Source organism: Lactuca sativa, chromosome 5 (genome assembly GCF_002870075.4).
Source record: "Lactuca sativa cultivar Salinas chromosome 5, Lsat_Salinas_v11, whole genome shotgun sequence".
Lineage (NCBI taxonomy): Eukaryota > Viridiplantae > Streptophyta > Magnoliopsida > Asterales > Asteraceae > Lactuca > Lactuca sativa.
In genome coordinates this window covers 76,476,353-76,495,800 of record NC_056627.2, presented here as the reverse complement: position 1 = coordinate 76,495,800, position 19,448 = coordinate 76,476,353, and the positions used below count along the sequence as shown (strand labels likewise).

Genomic DNA, 19,448 nt, shown 5'->3' with positions numbered 1-19,448 from the left:
CTAGCAAGACTTACCATAAAAATTATGCTCCCACTAGCATAATAATCACTATCTTACTAGCATAACACCTATGCTCCCACTAGCTTTGACATGTACCCAGAAATCAGCTGGACTTCTACAAAATCAATACTTGTTGACTTTCTTACCATAGTTCAGATTTCTGATACGAGATGCTTTGATAAGCCTTTATCTAAGCTCATACACCTTTTATTAGAAAGATCATATGTGTGTCTAAACAATTCAAAACTTACAATAATAAGTTTTGAATGTTCAAACTATTTGCCATTTGTCACAATTCAAACTATGAAGAGGGATGCCATAATCATAATTAAATTTGAGAATGCAAATATCACAATTGCTATCTCCTTAGAACCTACATAGTGAAAACGTTTCCTCATAATCATTTTCATGAATTAGAGAGAAATCTTATGAAACATAGATTTTATGGTGTATGTGTTCCTATCCATGTGACTTTGTCATAACCATAATCACAAGACAAGGTTAGTGACAAATCCAAACTCATATGGGCTGAACTTGTTCAATCTTAATTTCTTGCCACCTGGCAGCTCAAGGGCCTACCATTGCTTCCAAGTTGTTATGAAAACAATTGAGCACTCATAGAACTCACAAGCATAGTCAACTTTAACTGGAATGGGCATAGAAACAAGAATATGTCAACACGATAGGTTAAAAAACCTCAAGTCGTGGTCTAGTGATTAATAATAGGGTTAGTCTTGATCATTTCTTGAAACTTTTCAAGATCTTTAATACTCCCACTGACCTCTTAACATATAAGATTCTCTTGTCAAGAACCATTCCTTGACAAAAAAATATTCAAGAGTTAGTGCGGATTCTTATCAAGATAAACACTTCGCACAACTGGTCGTAGTTGGTCTTTGTTTTATCCAAAACATCACTGCTTACCAATTTCAAATGTATAAGAGTAAGAAATATTTTACTCAACATTTGATAAGTGTTATAAACCTTTCTTAAGATTATGTCACTCAAGGCACAGTCTTGGAGTATGACTCGTAGACTTGATTTTGGAACGACGTATAACTCACCTTTTGATTTAACCATTTCAACAATTCACGATTCCTCTTCTTAGCCATACAAGTGCACTAAGGTTTCATTAGAGGATCAGTTGTGATATGGTTTTCATAGTCACTAAGATGATCATAAAACAAGATACTAAAGTACTCTCCATTCCTTTCAGATTGGAGAAACTTTTATCTTTTTGCCTAATTTGATTCTTCTTATTCGTTCTGCTATACTTTGAAACTTTTCCAATGATTTAGAATATACATAATCTTGTAAGCATAACTATATTTACTAAACTTTAGTAAATCATGACGAATAGTCTTATCGTTCTTTGTGGTGGACCTGACCAATGCAGAACCAAGTGTACTCGATCCCCCAGTCCTTCACTTGAATCACATATACATGTGATCAAGGAATTAGTCTTAATATCCCAAAGACGAAGGTTCTCATTTATCATGTAATACAAGTTGCATGATTCCAAGTTTTTGTCCAATTGAAACTTTGATGATGAGAATCTTTCCTTATTTGGTAAATTTAGACACTACCACAAAACAAAAGAATCAAATTCATATTGCTAAAAGTAGAAATATACAAACATCAATTTTCACAAATGCCATTGCAAGGTAATATAAATAAGATATAATCAAAATCTCTATGTATTTATAAAATGCGGAACACTTTTCCTTACAATGTAAGTACATATCAAAACTATGTTTCTAAATATTCCTAAGCATACTCTCATAACTCCTAAGCACCAGCTCATAAATTCGATCATCGAACCATGCGATTGAAATCCGTCTCTTCGCGATCAGACTCAACATGCTTTTCCTTTAAGCTTCCTTTGATCCTACAAAACATCAAAATGTAATCTTATCACATCATGTCTTAAGAATCTACAAATAGGAACTTAATAGAGTTGGATAGTGGACTTACCTGCAGTAGAGTCAAACTTTTTGACCTTACCATCCTTATTATCCTTCAGGTAGGTACGACGGCTTCGCAACCAATGCCCTTATCTTGGCAATAGAAACATATGGACTCTTTGGGAATGGTACACGAGATAATCTCAGAGTTAGCTTTTCTCTTTCCCTTGGAAAGAGAAATATTTTCTGGACTTCCAATGTTTCCATTGTCAATGTCCATGGAAGTTTGGGAGGTAGATCTTCCAATCAAATTTGCTTTACCAGTGCGCCAAATCATTGTTGATTCAACATCAATTAGCAAATAGGAAAGATCAATAAGGGTCACATCGCGGTCTGTCATGTAGTAGTATTTAGCAAACTGATTATACGACTCGGGAAGTGACTGAAGAACCAAGTCAACATCCAACTTCCTTGACACAGCGACTCCCAACATTCCCAGCTTGTCAATGTGTGACTTCATCTCCAAGACATGTGTACACACATACCTTCCATCTTGGTGTTGGCTCGCCAATAAGGCTTGAGTGACCTTGAACTTTTCAAGTCTTTGAACTTGTGGATTAGGGAGAACTATCGGAGGAGGTGGAGGAAGTGAAGTTCCACTACAACACGAAGAAGGGATTAATCTTTCACCTTGATTGTCTTGTGGAATATCATCTTCATGAGGAAAGCTCTTTCCATAAGATTCGGGAAGACCATAGTTGTCTGACCTAGACATCTATAATGTGAGAAATTCAAGTTAGTTGATTTAAGTCCTTAACATAACACCTAAATGAAATATTAAGGCTAGGATCCAACACAATATTCTACAATTCGGAAGAGGGATACCGTAATCCAATTGTAAAGTATTTGAAGGTAGGTAAATCACGATTTACCAATTTCCACCATGAAAAACGAAATTGATTATTAAGTTTTAAATGAATTGAAATTCCTAGATTCTTTTGAGATTCATTGAACTTTTCAATGACATGTTTAAATCTCGATTATGCCCTTCAAGTTTGTGACTGGGATGCCGAGGATCACAAACAAGGTGTGAATAACCATGCAAATTAGTTTGATACACTTAATGTTACAAATCATCCAATCAATGTGCCGGTTAACCACACACGCTCCATTGATCCATGATTAACATCAAGCTACCCTTTGTCACACAATGTCAGTCCCATATTAGTGTGCCGGTTAACCACACACGCTCCACTAACGACTTAACAAGGTGTAAATTGAAATTTCATGGGTTAGCACCAAATTCACATTTTTCCTAAGTAACTAAGATTTGGAATTTATAAGTGTTTAGTTACTTGGTATTTTCTTTATAATTTTAATGAGATATAATGTCCTATCCTACCCATTCGACTAACGACCCTCCACCAGTCAAGAAAGCGGTGGGTGAGAGTAGACACACATTAAACCAACATTTTTATAAGCAGTAACCTTATACCCCTTATAGACCGACTTAGTGAATGAGGCCTACTAACGGTAAGACTGACTTTTAACTTATACATATATAATATATTAGACTTTTAATTTTATATAGTATAAAGGTGTATTTTAAACATTTAAAATACTAGGTGGTTAAATCTATTAATAAATTATATTCTTAATTTAATTAATCTTAAACCAAGTTATTATGGTTTTATTAAACTTGTCTCTTAATTAAACACTTTAATTAATTTAATAAAGTCCATAAGGTGTAATTGAACTATTCAAGGCATCTAGATTATTAAAAATTCAAAATTAAAACTATTCAATTAATTTTTAAGTTATGAACCCAAGAGATGCATCTTTTGAAACCTTTCAATTACTAGAGTTAATGCTTTCATAATTTGAGACTTTTCAAATACCAAAACTCGAGGGCAATTTTTGTAACTCTTGAAAACCTTTTCATTTCCATAACTTATGAGTTTAATGTCATTCTAATGGATGAGACCTTTCATGTTCGATAACCCGAGGACAAGTTATGGAAGTCATTAAAAAACATTTAGATTAATTTTAACAAACATAATTATCATATAATCTAGGATTGATCTAATTTAACTCATAAGGCAAGATAATTCATATCAACAATTTACAACTTTGTTTATCATATAACCAACAATTATCTTAAAACTTTGACAATTATCTTTTCATTGGATGAGTATAATCATTACCATACCAACAAATCAAATTTTATGAACTAAAACATTTTTTGGTAATGATCCTAATTCCAAACTGGCCAAAATCCAGAAAATCTGCCATTAGAAGCATCTACTCGACGAGTACAAGAACTGGACTCGTCGAGTTGCTCTTTGACTGATTCGAATCGTTGAGTCATGCATTGGACTCGGCGATTAATCAGTCAGAGGCCAGAAAATCAGTTTTTTCAGCTTTGAAAATTAACAAGCATCAAATATAACATAAAACAATCCTAGTCTCTGATACCACTGTTGGGTTTTGAGCACTATAACACTCCTATGGTGCACATGCAGCCCTAGATGCTTTGGATCTATGTTTTCTCTAATTATACATGGAATAAATTTTTCAAAGCATGAAGCCTACAACTAGCATACAATTTTGGTACATGAATCATAAAAACTAGTTAGAATAATACCTCTTAATTGTAGCTTGTAGTTTTGGCCTTTCAAGAGCTTAGCACCTCAAGTGTGATGCCTCAAATGGTTTACAAACACCATTAACAAAGGAGGAATTTGAGAGAGAGGTTAAACACCACCAATATCGACTAGGGTTCTCTTAGAACACTTAGTGTCATGATTTTGGCTAAAGGCCAACATTTATATAGTGTAGGATTCCAAGAGCCATGGGTAAACCCTAATCCATACACTTGAGTTATGATCCATATCTCATGTGGGCTAACTCTTCATGGATACTTACATAAAAATTAGCCCATCATGGATCAATAGCCCAAACAAGGCTTAAAAGCCTTCAACACATCAGGTTCTGTAAGAGCTAACTGATCCCACAAATCTGACATAGCTGCATAAAATTCTTGAACACTAAGGTTGTTTTGTTGGAGGGTTCAAATATCAAACTCTAACTGATACTGCTTTGCAAAGTTAGACTGAGTATAGAGCCTAGCCAAGTGATTCCAAACCTCCTTTGTTGTGCTATACTTTTCTAACTGACTATCAATAGACTAGATAACATAATTATTAATCCAAGTAATGATCTTGGAGTTATTAGTCTCCTATGAATCCAGTAAGGTTGAATAATTAACATCCTTCTCGTCAGTTGGTTTCCTCCTGTCACCTGTAATAATCCCCCACATAGTCTTGCCTCGTAAGAAATTCATCATAAAATAACTCCATTGGGCATAGTTCTTACCATCGAGTTGAATCCTAATGGATTGAAGAGAGTTATCTCTCGGGGCCATATTCCAATATCAGTCAAACAAGAATAACCAAAACAACAACAAATATGAATAATAGCAGCAACAATCAAAATCTCAAAATCAACAAAACCAATATACGAAACAAAACCCTTGAAGTCGTTGAAACGAACAAATCAAATCAAACTGAATACATAAACGAGCAAGAAAACCATATCCAAAATTGCAAAAAAAAATACTTGAATAGTGCTGATGAATAGTAGCTTCGATGAATAGTGTTGGTGAATAATAGCTTTGATGAATAGTAACTTTGATGAATAGTAACTTTGTGAACAGTATCTTCGATGACTAGTAACTTCGATGAATAGTGATTCGATGAACAGTAACTTCGATGAATAGTGTCGTGCCTGCTACAACTTACCCCAAAAAGAAAATACAAAAGATCAACCGAGCTATAATACCATGTAAACTAACAAGTGAATGACATATAACGGTTTGGGTTTCATATTATTATCAAAGAGAAGTACAAATAAAATGAAATGGAAACACATAATATATAGACTAGCTGAAAGGCCCAATCATAAAACCCAATACAAGATAAAACCCAAAATCTTATTTGGCTAACAGCTCAATTAATCATACAACTGTATTTGGGAATTTATTTGGTGAGCAAAAGGTCCCATTCATAGACGAGTTTGTTTAATTAGATGTAACAACCCTTCCATGAACTAATTTAAAACCTTTAATAAAATATTTTAAAATAATTTTCTAGAGAACGATTCCGAAAAATTGTCTGAAAACATAAATTTCCAAAATAAAGTTTGGAAGAACATAACATGCGAGAGTGTAACAATAGTTATCAAAACAAAGGTTTAGAGAGCCTTTATAATAATCATATGATCTTCTTAATGTCTAAATCTTTTTAATCTTCTAAGCTTCCAACAACATCCACTAACTTACAAAAATGTATCAACGTGGTGGGTTATGTTATAGGGAACCTAGTGAGTACAATCACAAGGTTAGACATTAAACAGATATCATATGAATAAACACTCAATTCATCTCCAAATGTACAAACTGTTCATTATCAAAATCAACAAAATATTACCTAAGCCCAAATTGGATATAAAACGTAGCATAGGTCAAAGTACATTGTCATAAACGTCAGTTCTTATATAACTTCACAAGTGAATAAAAATGCAAAATAGTTGTACCTTAGTTTAGAATTTCTCAATAATAACAACCCAAACAAAATCTTAAAGATCACTAAGTACTTACATGAGTAAAAAAGCATTAAACTTGGGAAGAAGCAAGTAACAACGAACTAGATAAAAAGAAATAACATTATAAGTATAAACATGAAAAATGTTTCTGAAATCCAAGCCAAGTCTATCTTAAGTCTAATTATATATATATATATATATATATATATATATATATATATATATATATATATATATATATATATATATATGCCTTGTGGTGATATTTGGTGATTTATGGTGTTCTATGGTCAGATCGAGAGTTTGGACTCAAAGTCTTTATCACCTCAACTGAAAAACCTAAAGATTTCCTATAAACTTCAATCATTCCACAACTGCAAGCTTATCAAAACCACACTCTATCTCACAATATGTTAATTATGATAACTTTTCTAAATCTCATTGTGCTTTCTTATCAACTATCACCTCAACTGAAAAACCTAAAAATTTCCTATAAACTTCAAAAGATTCGAACTGGTAAGAAGCAATGATGATGGAAATCCAAGCTTTAGAGGAAAATGGCTCTTGGATGTTAACCAATATCCCACCTGGAAAGAAAGCAATTAAATCAAAATAGGTATACAAGAAAAAATTTAAACCAAATGGAGAAGTAAAAAGATACAACGCATGTCTTGTATTGTAATGATACATGCAAGTTAAGTATATCGATTTCCATGAAACATTTGCCCCCGCTGCAAAACTTGTTACCGTTAGATTTGCACTCACAGTAGATGCTAAAAGGCAGTGGGAAGTGCATCAGTTGGATGTCAACAATGCATTTTAACATGGTGATTTACGCAAAGAAGTTTACATGAAGGTCCCTCAAAGGGTTTTTTCAAAACTTAATCATATCATGTTTGCAAGTTACAAAAGTCTATATATTGCTTAAAACAAACCTCCAGAAATTGGTATGAAAAGTTCACTAAGGTCCTGTTTGATTTGGGTCTGACCGGGTCAGACAAAAACAGATGACTCGGTCAGCTCAATATAGGTCAGTGTGTTTGATACGTGCAATAAAAGCATGAGACTCGGTCAGCACCCTCTAACCCAGTACGTGATATGAAAGTAGCTGACTCGGTCCTATTTGTTTTCTTTACGTTTTCTCCCTTTGCATTACAGACCCATCAACATTCCGGCACCATAAAACCAGTCATATACATGCCTTGTTCACGGATACAAGAACTAGGAAACCCACCACAAACACTGCAACCCTTTTCATCCGTTTAACTCCAACCAAAAAATCGTGTCCTCGTGAGAGAGAAAGAGAGGGAAGCACCCTTTAACCTGTTGATTGAGTCTAGGAGGAATGAAAATTGTGATCAATCGAATAGAACAAGGATAAGAAGAGGGTGGGGGTATTTTGGTAATAATGTTGGAGTCCACCATTGCCATCCTTAGAGGAAGCTCTAGACATTTGTTCACGGTGGTTAACTGGTGTTATCATGGTCGATGATTCAGGAGGCAGGCATGGAACTTCTTTGAAAAAGAGCTGTAACTTTTTTTTAGAGATTGGGTCGGATCCTATTCTCTCTCTACAATTTTGAACGAAATGAGAAGAGATGGGAGAATATAGGGTGTATTAATTTATTATTTGAGGTTGTTGAGTGTCCTTCTACTCATGGTTCTTGACATAACGACATGGCCATTTATATTTGGTTATTATTGTTTTTAAAATAAATAAAACTTAGTTTTGTATTTATTTCTCAAAACTTTTAATTTTTTTTTAAATAAAACTTAGTTTTGTATTAAACTATTAATTTAATAATGTTCGGTTAAATTAAATTCGTTTGAAAATAGATATATTTTAGCCGACATAAATAAAAAAGGGTAAAATAGTCATTTTCCTCATTCAGCATAGCTAGTCAGAGAAATAATCAAACAACATAAATTCGGTCGAATATGGGCTCAGTCTGAATTTCAAAATAACATATTTTAAAATGAAACCCAAAATAACCCTATTTTATACTATTTGGTTAACGGATTTTATAATCCATGTAATTCATTTTTTTTAATACATAATCGAGCCGAACCAAGCTTGAAAATATTTATCACTTAACTAATGTATCATTATGTATTTATATGGTACATAATCTAGTCGAGTCGAACTAAAAAAAACATCTATTACTTTACTAATATTCCATTATATTTGTATTAGGGTGTTGGTTACTTCCTTTATTTTGTCTTTTTGTCGAGAGATAAATCGGATGTTTGATTGTATATCTCCACGGATGGGGAGATAGTGTAATGCTTTGAAAAATTAGAAGTTTTTTATTTTTTATTTTATATATATATATACTTTTACTCGTTCTATAATGTTTGAGAGAATAGTGTTTCTTAGATAAGATGCAAAATGAGATTAGCTCGAGGTATGAAGAGTAGAAAGTGGCTAATCGGCAAATACTAATTTTATTGTACTTTTTGTTTAAATTGATTTAAAACGCAAGCTTGTATATTCTATATTTTGTTTAAATGGATGTAAAATACAAGCATGTATATGTTGTAGTTTTGGTTTATATGAATTCGAAATATAATTTTATATATTTTATCTAAAAGGATTTAAAATACAAACATGCATATGTTGTAGTTTTCGTTTATATGAATTCTACATATAATTTTATTTTTATTTCAACTCAATGTACCTTTTTAACACATAATCGAGTTAACGAGCTCAAAAGTATCTATTTACTAATAAACATAGACAATGGAAAGTACCTTGCTACTTAGCATGAAAAAAATTAACTTGCCCCTTTTGCATTAAGTCACAAGCTTTGAAAAACAAAAGTATGTTGCTTTTTAGTGTGAAAAGAAACTAATTTGCCCATTTTTTCATCCAGTCATTAATAAATAAACAAAGGAAATTATGTTAGTTGTCCATTTCAGTACATTAAAGTACCCAACATCGTATTATATAATGCTAGTTTATATTGCTAATAAGAACTAAAAGGCGTCTTCACCTTAAGTCCCATATAAATGGAGTAAAGGGAAGATAGGATGGTTGGCAACTCCAATAATAAGATTGGGAGAGTGCTTTCATAAAAGAACCGGCCAGCACAAAGATAAAAAAACACAAACACATATGAATATCTAATAATAATAAAAGTGTTAAATCAAAACTCTGTAAGCATGCATGCCATTACTGATCCCTGCATAAGATCCATGTTACTCTTATTCCAGCATCAAACTATTATCCTGCAAACCAAAACTACACATTCCTTGGCGTTGGGAGGAAATACCAGCATAGGGAGTACTTGAACACCAATCTGTTCCGGCTACCAGTGGTAGTCACTTACGTAGGGGTAGTTATTTACATCGTTGTCTCCAGGAAGCTTATAACTCTGGAATTGAGGTACAGGTGAGATATCGGTATCGTTAACCTGCAAGAAGCACAAGAAGATAGCACGTTAGAAAGAGACAGGAGAAAGCATGCTAGAGAGTCAGTTTAAATGTAACAGGTTATCTATTATCTAGATGAACCAGGAGTAATTAAGGAACAATATATTTTCGGTCTAGCTTGGATAACATGACCACAACTAACTATTACTATTTTTTTTTTCTTATGAAAGAAGAGAAAGAACATGAAGTTACTTGATATTCAAGGGCAATTTCAAGTTTGGTCACGACGTCCTCCATCAATGGACGTTTTTCACTGTCATTCTTTAAACATTGATAAGCAATCGCTGAAAAAACCTCCAAAGAAGTAGGATGTATTTCCTCCTTTATATCACCCCAAATAATTTCATTTAGGTTCTTTTGTCTGTAATGCTTTCGTACCAGTTGAGTAAAAGATTGAGGCTTATCATAGCTCTCAAAACACAATCTCCCACACAAAACTTCAAACAGGACTACACCAAATGAGTAAACGTCCGACTCCTTTGTTAGTATCCCAGATTCTAAATATAGCGGATCACAATACCCAATAGTGCCTACTCTATTATTAGTGACAAGGAATGTGTAGTTCTGGTTAGCTGGACCAAATTTGGATAGACCAAGATCGGATATCCTAGCATTCCAGTTGTCATCTAAGAGAATGTTGGAACTTTTAATATCTCTGTGCAATAATCTTTGTTGAGTACCTGCTGGATTGTGAAGGTATGCTATTCCACGAGCCGCACCAATACAAATCGTAAGGCGTCGAACCCACGTTAGATCCTTGTTGTTCAGATGTAAGTCGAGACTTCTTCTGGATGAATACTCATACACAAGGATCTTCTCGCCTTTCTCATCACAAAACCCCAAGAGGGAGACAATATTTTCATGCCTGTAAACTGAAAGCATAATCACCTCCTTCCAAAACTCAGAGTCTCCTTGCCCAAATGAACGATCTAAACGTTTTATGGCAACCGTGGTATGCCCCATCGAATGGAGGAGTTCTCCCTTGTAGACTTTCCCAAAGCCTCCTTTCCCGATGCAGCTCTCTTTAGAAAAGTTGTTTGTTGCTGATTCTATAGCTTCTAATTGTATTTTTAGGTGTTCAAACTGTTTTAGGACAGACATCGTTTTGATGATCTATAAAAAATAGGAAACAAAACTAAAACTTACAAAGTATTAAAGTCGAAGGGTGCAGCGACGTTGATGATAGTTGGGAAAAACAAAGGCTTCAGCTACAAGAAGGAAGAGAAAATGAGGAGTTAGATAACTGACCAAGACATATATGCTACAAAAAGTAACAGATTCATAGCAAGGCAAAAGTGGAGGTACAGTGGGAGATCAAGACATGTGGTAGTAAAAGTAGGATTAATTATTGGAGGCATAAATTATTTTTCTCTAGTTTTTATTTACCAAAAAAATCCATTGCGATAAACTGTCTTGAATGACTAATTTTCTAAATGAGTTTTTTTTTTTTTTTTTTTTTTTTTTTTAATAATTAATTGATTAATTTTTATTTTGTAAACGTTATATAAGTTTTTTCTTATTACTTGTTATTTTTAAGTAGAGTTATTGACACAAAAGATTTAAGTTTATCATAAAAGTTTGGTTTTACTCTAAGTCTATTTTTATGAGTGTTGTAAAAATCTCGATTAGATTTCGATTAATCTCTGATTAGTCCTTAGGCATTACCCGACTGATTAGAATACGCCTAACGATTAATTCATTCTTACACAATAAGCGAATAAGTAACAAACGATGAAATTTTAACATTTTGATGAAGTTCTAATACAGCAGAAACTATTTTAGTAATTATTAACGTTGTATTGATCATGTTAATCTATTTTGTTATGATATTAGTGGTATTTATAAACTTTGTTGTGATATTAGTTATATTTAATTATTTTTTTAATTTCAACGAATTAACAATTTAGGGTCTCCGATTAATTTTCGCTTAACCGATTACTCACTTAACCTCAGTCAAGCGACTAGTTAACATCGAACGTTTTTTACAATATTGATTTTAATGTTATATATATATATATATATATATATATATATATATATATATATATATATATATATATATATATATATATATATATATATATATATATATATATATATATATATATATATATTAATCGTCTCTTTTAAAAAACCATTACAATTTAGTTTTCCATAAATCAAATAATAACACGAAAGATGGTGACAGATGGTGATATTTGGCTAGCATACCTTGATTGTGGTCAAAAATTTCATATATGTGACACATATTTAAATGTAGCGATATAACAATTCAAAATTTTATCAATACCAATTTGTCACACTTAACATCAAAATCGCCACATTTTTATCAAAAATGTGACTAGGCTATTTTCGAAAAAGTGTGATTGTATGTCATTTTCCCATAGTGTTAGATCTCACACATGAGAATCAGGATGAGGTTAATCGGAAATCTCTCGTCATAAATATCGATAATACAACCTCTAAATACTTTAGTCACGCTAACTAATCTATCATCAACAATTTGAACTAAGATCAGCGAGTCAAGTGTCCCTAGAGTACTGTTGAAATTCTTGCAAACCATAAGAGAAAAAAAAAAAAAAGATCAGGTCGCTCCTGAATCGAAAAGTACAAGATCAAGCATATAATTCAAAAAAAAGTACTCGCTAAAATATAATAAGTATACAAATTAAACAACACATGTTGTGTAGGAAAATAGTATGTGATAATCACTACGCTAGTATGATGATATGCCCTACCTTAGGTTGTATCCTTGGGCTTCCTCTGCCCTCCATCGGTAATGCTCAGTGTGGCAGGTGTAATACCCATAAATTTTACGCCAAATTTAAACTTTTTAAATCATAAGTAAAACCAAATACCATTGTTTACAAAATGTTTTCAAATCATTTCTCATCAGAGTGTCCCAAAAATCATAACATAAGGATGGGGAGCGGTACGGTCACGCCTTCACCTTTCCATGACCTCCTGAAGTACCTGAAACAATAAACTGAAAACTGTAAGCCTGAGGGCTTAGCGAGCTACCCCTAAAATACCAATACCACACTGACAATACCATATCAGTAATAATCAATCAATCAACATGCATACTGGGCCATCAGCCTGACTGGACCGCCCTGCCTGGCCTACAGTCTGTCTGAATCTATCCCGAGCCTTCGGCATGACTGGTCCGCCACGTGGGCCTACAGTCTTCTCGGACTACTCATAGGGTATATTGGCCTTCAGCCTCAACCCAACCACAAGCAAATAACCATGTGCACATATAACATGTAATCACATAACAGTCCATAGACAAACAAATCGATCTAGCAGATCATAAGGCATAGCAACATCCTAACCAGGATATCGACCTAACCGGTCACTAACATAGCATCATCCTATAACATAATACTGTCCTAATTACCAGGACGCCGATCTAATTAGATCAATAAGCACATCAACCCGTACATGTACAAATATCAAATATAACTATCTCACAGATCATCGATCATAGTAATCTCTCATAACCAAAACACCGACCTAACCAAGTCACTAACATATCAATCCTAACGGATCATAAGAGCATTACAACATACCGTCTATCTGGATACCGATCTAACATATCATAACCGCATGTAACATACCATAACAATAACAACTAAAGGGTCGGCCTTGGTGCCGTAGACCTTATCGATATAGTGAGGATAGCTCACGTCGCAGATGTCGACATGAAAGGTAAACTCCAACTCTCGGATCACCTGACACAGGCTCCATCACCTATCATCATAGTATGTCATACTCATAAGTCCTTAACCTTATAAGGTACTCCACAACCCACTAGCCAACCTCTGGTCAAAGCCAAAGTCCTCAGTCAAGGTCAATAGTCCATGTTGACCTTAACTTGCCGAGTACCCTTGGCTACTCGTCGAGTCCCTTGAAGTACATTCCAACTCGCCGAGTCATCGGAGTGACTCGTCGAGTTCCTTTGATTCTCGATCAAGCTTTAAGGCCATCCGTCGAGTTCCTTCCTTGCAACTCGACGGATACACCTTCATATACATCCAAGAGAAAACTCATCCGACTCGCCGAGTTGTTCTTCAACTCGTCGAGTCTTATGGCGATCTTCATCGAACTCGCCGAGTTGTTCATCCAACTCGTGGAGTTCACGGTCATCTTCATGTGACTCGCCGAGTCCATTCAGTCCTTTTTCCACACAGACTTGGTTTGGGCCATGCAACGGTTCCAACTCATATATCCAAGCTTCTAGGGCATGCTTATCACGTAAAGTTGCAAACTTTACGTGCATGCATAGCTATAAAGGCTCCAAATGACTATTTTAAGTTCTTAGTGGAACTTCATGCTCAAGAGGGACCTTAATCACAACCAAGACTGTGACTTTATGCTTCTAGAATCCAAGGAGGGTCCAGATCTGAAGTTACAACTTCAGATCTAGCCCATAGCTCATCATACCAACTTGAAAATTCATAAAAACCCTAGAAACTCAACGAAAGGGAAAAAGGGAAATAAGGATGGCACTTTGATACCTCCAAAGGATGCTAGCTGAGGTAAATCCTACTTCCCACTCCTTCCTTTCTTCAATTTCCTTTTCACTCTTAGCTTTCTTCCTCCAAGATTCACTATTCCAAGCTTTAACACTACACCAAGGCACACACACACAGATTAGGGTTTTAAGGGGCTCTCAAAGACTTTAAAGAGGCCAAAGGAGGCTAAGGCTCCTTTAGATAGAGGTGCAAACCCCGGGATTTAGAGTTTCCACTGCCAGCTCCTACTCGCCGAGTCCCAACATGGACTCGTCGAGTAGGTCACTTAACACGCGGTCTCACCCCGCTGCTACTCGACGAGTAGGTCAACCAACTCGTCGAGTAGAGCTTAAGCCAATAAATCTTATTTAAGCAATACCTGAGAATCGGGGCGTTACAGCAGGAGCAGGGACCCAAACCTGTTGTCCGGTCCTATTAGGACACTCCGACCTGATATGCCCAAACAGGTTGCATCCAAGACAGAACTGTTGGGTTTTGAGCATTCTAACACTTCCTAAGTATGCATGCAACCCTAATAAACCTTGGATCTATGTTTTCTTCTAAAATACATGCAAATAATAATTTCCAAGGTTTCTTCCTAACTAGCATAGCATAAGGATTATGAATCATAAAAGTACTAGTAGAAATACATACCTTTTGATGATGATTGATTGTTTGGAGTTTGAGAGCCAAGCACCAATAGTGTGAATGCCTCAAATGGAATCACAAATCACCACAAACACTTGGAAAACTTTGAGAGAGTGTATACTTTCTTGTGGAATCGGCCACCACTAAGTCTCACACCACTAGTGTCACATTTCTTGCATCATATGCTTCTTTATATAGTGTGCATGGTTAGGGTGAAACCCTAATAACCCATGTCTTTTCCTTTCCAAGGATCCATGGGTTAAAAGCTCCATGGATCATCCATGGACTTCCATATTAGCTTAGCCCATTAACAAATGAGTATTAGCCCACATTATATAAAATATAATAGCCCATAATTTAATCAGTCTTCTTTTTAATCTCTAAATTAATTCATAATTAATTTAAGACTAAAACTAATTAAATAACATGACTTCATATTAATATATTATAACTTATAATATATTAATAAATCTTAAGTATACAATTCTCATAAAATTATCCATAAATCGTTTGGGTGAAGTGCAACCCAAATGGACCATGCCGGGTCGGGTCAAGTATGTACCAAATAAGTTATGGACTTAGACACCTTATCCAACAGACTCCCACTTGGATAAGTCTAATAACTATATTTGCGTATGTTACTTCAGGAACCAACCAACAATCGTAGCTCTCGAAAACTCTGTTGAACTATGAAGCTCCATTTTAGATAAGTGATCATATAATCCTCTGTTCTCATGATATCAGCCGGACAAATACATGGAACAACGTCGTACTTATTGTCCAACAGTTTGTTTCCCGATTTCCGATTTGTTTGACAAAGAACTTAATCGAACACATCAATTTAGTTCTGACCGGCCGGGACATAGGTCACAACAAGATCATCGAGGGGCCCAAATATCGCTTCTATTTCTAGAAGGACAGATAAACTTCGACTCATATGCTTGTTCTACTACTTGTTGAATTGTACACAAAGGCACGTTTTATAACATCAAGTTACCGATGTGTTTACGTGCAATCAATGCACAACCAACTCATAGGTAACAACTCATATCTCTAGGTTTGAAGATTTATATGATATTACCATCTCACGATCACTCGAGATAAATTCCATGAAGTGATACAAGTGAGCGTGGGTTTATTCCAATACTCATAACTTATGAGCACTCATGAATGTTGTAGCAACCATTGCTATGACTAAACCCATTTAGCCATCTACAAACTCGATTCATGACAGTCTTGATTCATACCTACTTCCAACATATGAACGACTGTGGAGTGTTTAAATAACTTAGTCATTCGGAAAGAATAACCTAGCTATTTTGGAAGTCAAAACATGCAAAGTGAAACACAATAATAATCGAATCCAATATGGTCTCAGAACCCTTTTGAACATAAATAGAACCACCTTTTTTTTATCACCATATTGATTACACATTATTCATTGTATAATGTTTCAAACAATCAACTTAAGACTTGAATAAAAACAACAGTTGTCCCATGCTCCTAGCATGTACACTTTGTTTTCCTAAACAATAGTTATGCCATACTCCAAGTATGCACACTATGTTTGTCTATGATCCTTACATTGTGATGTAGATCAATTGAACATGATTCCAATGATACTCATTTCACAATCCCAAATCCTTATTGTAAATGTGAGAATCCCCGATTCCTATCATTTACCAAAAAATCTGTTAGATTTTAAACTTTTATGCAATGTTCCTCTTGTAATGATTATGCACAAAGTCACCAAAACCTTGTCACCAGTCATTACAGAGTATTCCAAAGAAGGTCAACTTCTATGGAACGGAAGTCTCATATTCAAAGTACATTGCTTTGAACATCCTTCTTGCATTAAGGTTTTCTAATCTTACATAGATTGAATAACTTCCACCTATGGAGACATTTCCATAGTCCTATTTTGACTATCACTTCCGAACAAGAGTTACTTCTTTTCAGAATATGTCAATATGGTCCTTTCCGACAACTTACATCATACTTCCAACTTTCCCTGAGCAACCAATCTTTGGCGAACCTCAAATTGTCCTCGACAATTTCTTAATCACTTTAGTCATATCCAGTTCAAGACTTTTCCCTTCTCAATGCCTTAAGCATTTGAAAAATTTAGAAAAGATGAATATTATAGCACATGCAATCGATCCTATATCTGAAGCATATGGGACACGATTCATGATGTTTAACATAAAGACATGATACTAGACAAGTCTTTTGCTACAATATTTTTTATTTGCCATGCTTTCAAAATTTAACTATGAAGAGGGATGCCGTAATCATAATCGAATTTTGAAAATGCAATATATATAGAATTTCCTTAAGTCGAACCATTCAGACATAAAATTCATACATATATCCTTGACTAAAGATGATTAAAATCTCAATATAAGCTTCTAGAATTGAAATGAAGTATAATTTCCTCTCCCTTAATTATAGCAAAACAACTTTTCAACCCCTGCAACTTCACGAATTGACACTTTGTTTTCTATAATTAACATTGCTAACCTGCAACACTAAACGTAATAATCATGCTCCCACTAACATGATGATTATCAGCATAACACTTATGCTCCCACTAGCTCTGACATATTTCCAGAAATCTGCCGGACTTCTGAAATTTAGATTCATACACCTTTCTTAGATAGCTCACATGTGTGTCTAAACAATTTTCAGATCTATGAAAAGGGATACCGTAATCATAGTCTCAATTTCTTAGACCTTTGCCATTTCTCACAAGTCCATGTTAGTGTGCCGGTTAACCACACGCGCTCCACTAACTACTTTTGAAAATGCAAATAACACAATTGATATCTACGTAAAATCTACTTAGTGAAAGCGTTTCCTCACCATCATTTTCATGAATCGGAGAGAAACCTTATGACACTTAGATTTTATAGTGTATGAGTTCCTATCCATGTGAATTTGTCAAAACCATAATCACAAGATATGGTTAGTGACAAATTCAGCCTTACATGGATTAAAATTGTTCAATCTTAGTTTCTTGTCACCTTGGTAGCACAAGGCCAACCAATGCTTCCAAGTTGAACTCTGATAACTCACATGCAAATTCAACTTATTTGAAGTAGGTACAGAAATAAGAATTATGTCAACACGATAGGTTGCAAACCTTAAGTCGTGTGCTAGTGATAAATTACAGGTTTTACTCTTGATTAAATCTTGAAACTCTTTCAGGATCTTTAAGGCTCCCACTGTACCCTTGACATATAAGTTTCCCCAGTCAAGAACCATTCCTTGACAAAAAAAAAATATTCAAGGGATAGTGCGGATTCTTATCAAGACTAACACTTCACACAATTGGTCTTAGTTGGTCTTTGTCTCATCCAAGACATCACAACTTACCAATCTCAAATGTACAAGAGTAGAAAACATTTTACTCTTACATTTGACTAGTGTTAATAAATCTTCCTTTATGTCACTCAAGGTTACAATCTTGGAGTATGACTCTAAGAATTGTTTTGGAACGAAGTATGACTCATCTTCTTGATTTTAACCAATCCAACAATTCATGACCTCTCTTCTTAGCCATAACAATGCACTAAGACGTCCTTAGAGTATGAATTTGTGATATGGTTTCATAATCATTAAGATGCTCATGAAATATGATACTAAAGTACTCTCCCATCCTTTCAGATTTGAGAAACTCTTATCTTTCTGCCTAATTTGATTCTTCTCATTTGTTTTGTCATACATTGTAACCTTTCCAATGTTACAGAATTATACTTAACCTCATAAGTATAATCATATTTACTAATCTTTAGTAAATCATGACAAATCAATCTTTGTGGTGGACCTTGACCAGCGCACACCCAGTGTACCTAATTCGTTAGTCCTTCAATTGACTCACATATACATGTGATCAAAGAATTAGTCTTAATTTTCAAAGATGAAAATTCTCATTCATCATAAAATACAACTTGTATGATTCTAAGTTTCTGTCCAATTAAAACTTGGGTGATGAAAACTTTCTTCATTCGGTAAATTCAGACACTACCACAAATGAAGAAATCAAATCCACTTTCCAATATTGCTATTACTGGAAACATATAAGCAACAATTTTCCACAGATGCCATTGTAAGGATATTTTAAAATAAATAAAATTAAAACCCCTTTTTTTTCTTTTATTTTAAAACTTTTCGGAAAAACTTATCCTTACAATCCACATGAAAACCTTGTTGTTAACTATTCATAAGCAATATATTTAAGCAACAGCTCAAAATTCTGATTACCGAACCATGCGATCGAAACCCACCTTCGCAATCAGAATCAACATATACTTATTTTAAGCTTCCTATCTTAAAACATCAACAT

At 34.4% G+C, this 19,448-nt stretch overlaps 1 protein-coding gene across 2 annotated transcripts; it reads right to left on the bottom strand.

Annotated features, from left to right (window-relative positions):
- Nucleotides 1-9,553: 9,553 nt before the first annotated feature.
- On the bottom strand, nucleotides 9,554-11,229 carry LOC111908013 (putative receptor-like protein kinase At5g39000). Of its 2 annotated transcripts, XM_023903823.3 has the most exons (3): nucleotides 11,085-11,229; nucleotides 10,131-10,996; nucleotides 9,554-9,919 (listed from the first exon to the last, which is right to left on the bottom strand). In XM_023903823.3, the coding sequence occupies exons 2-3, from the start codon at nucleotides 10,899-10,901 to the stop codon at nucleotides 9,815-9,817; spliced, it is 876 nt and encodes a 291-aa protein (XP_023759591.1). In that variant the 5' UTR covers nucleotides 10,902-10,996; nucleotides 11,085-11,229; the 3' UTR covers nucleotides 9,554-9,814. The 2 variants fall into 2 exon arrangements, with proteins under 2 accessions (XP_023759591.1, XP_023759590.1); XM_023903822.3 differs by having other exon boundaries at nucleotides 10,131-11,200.
- Between the last annotated feature and the right edge of the window lie 8,219 nt (nucleotides 11,230-19,448).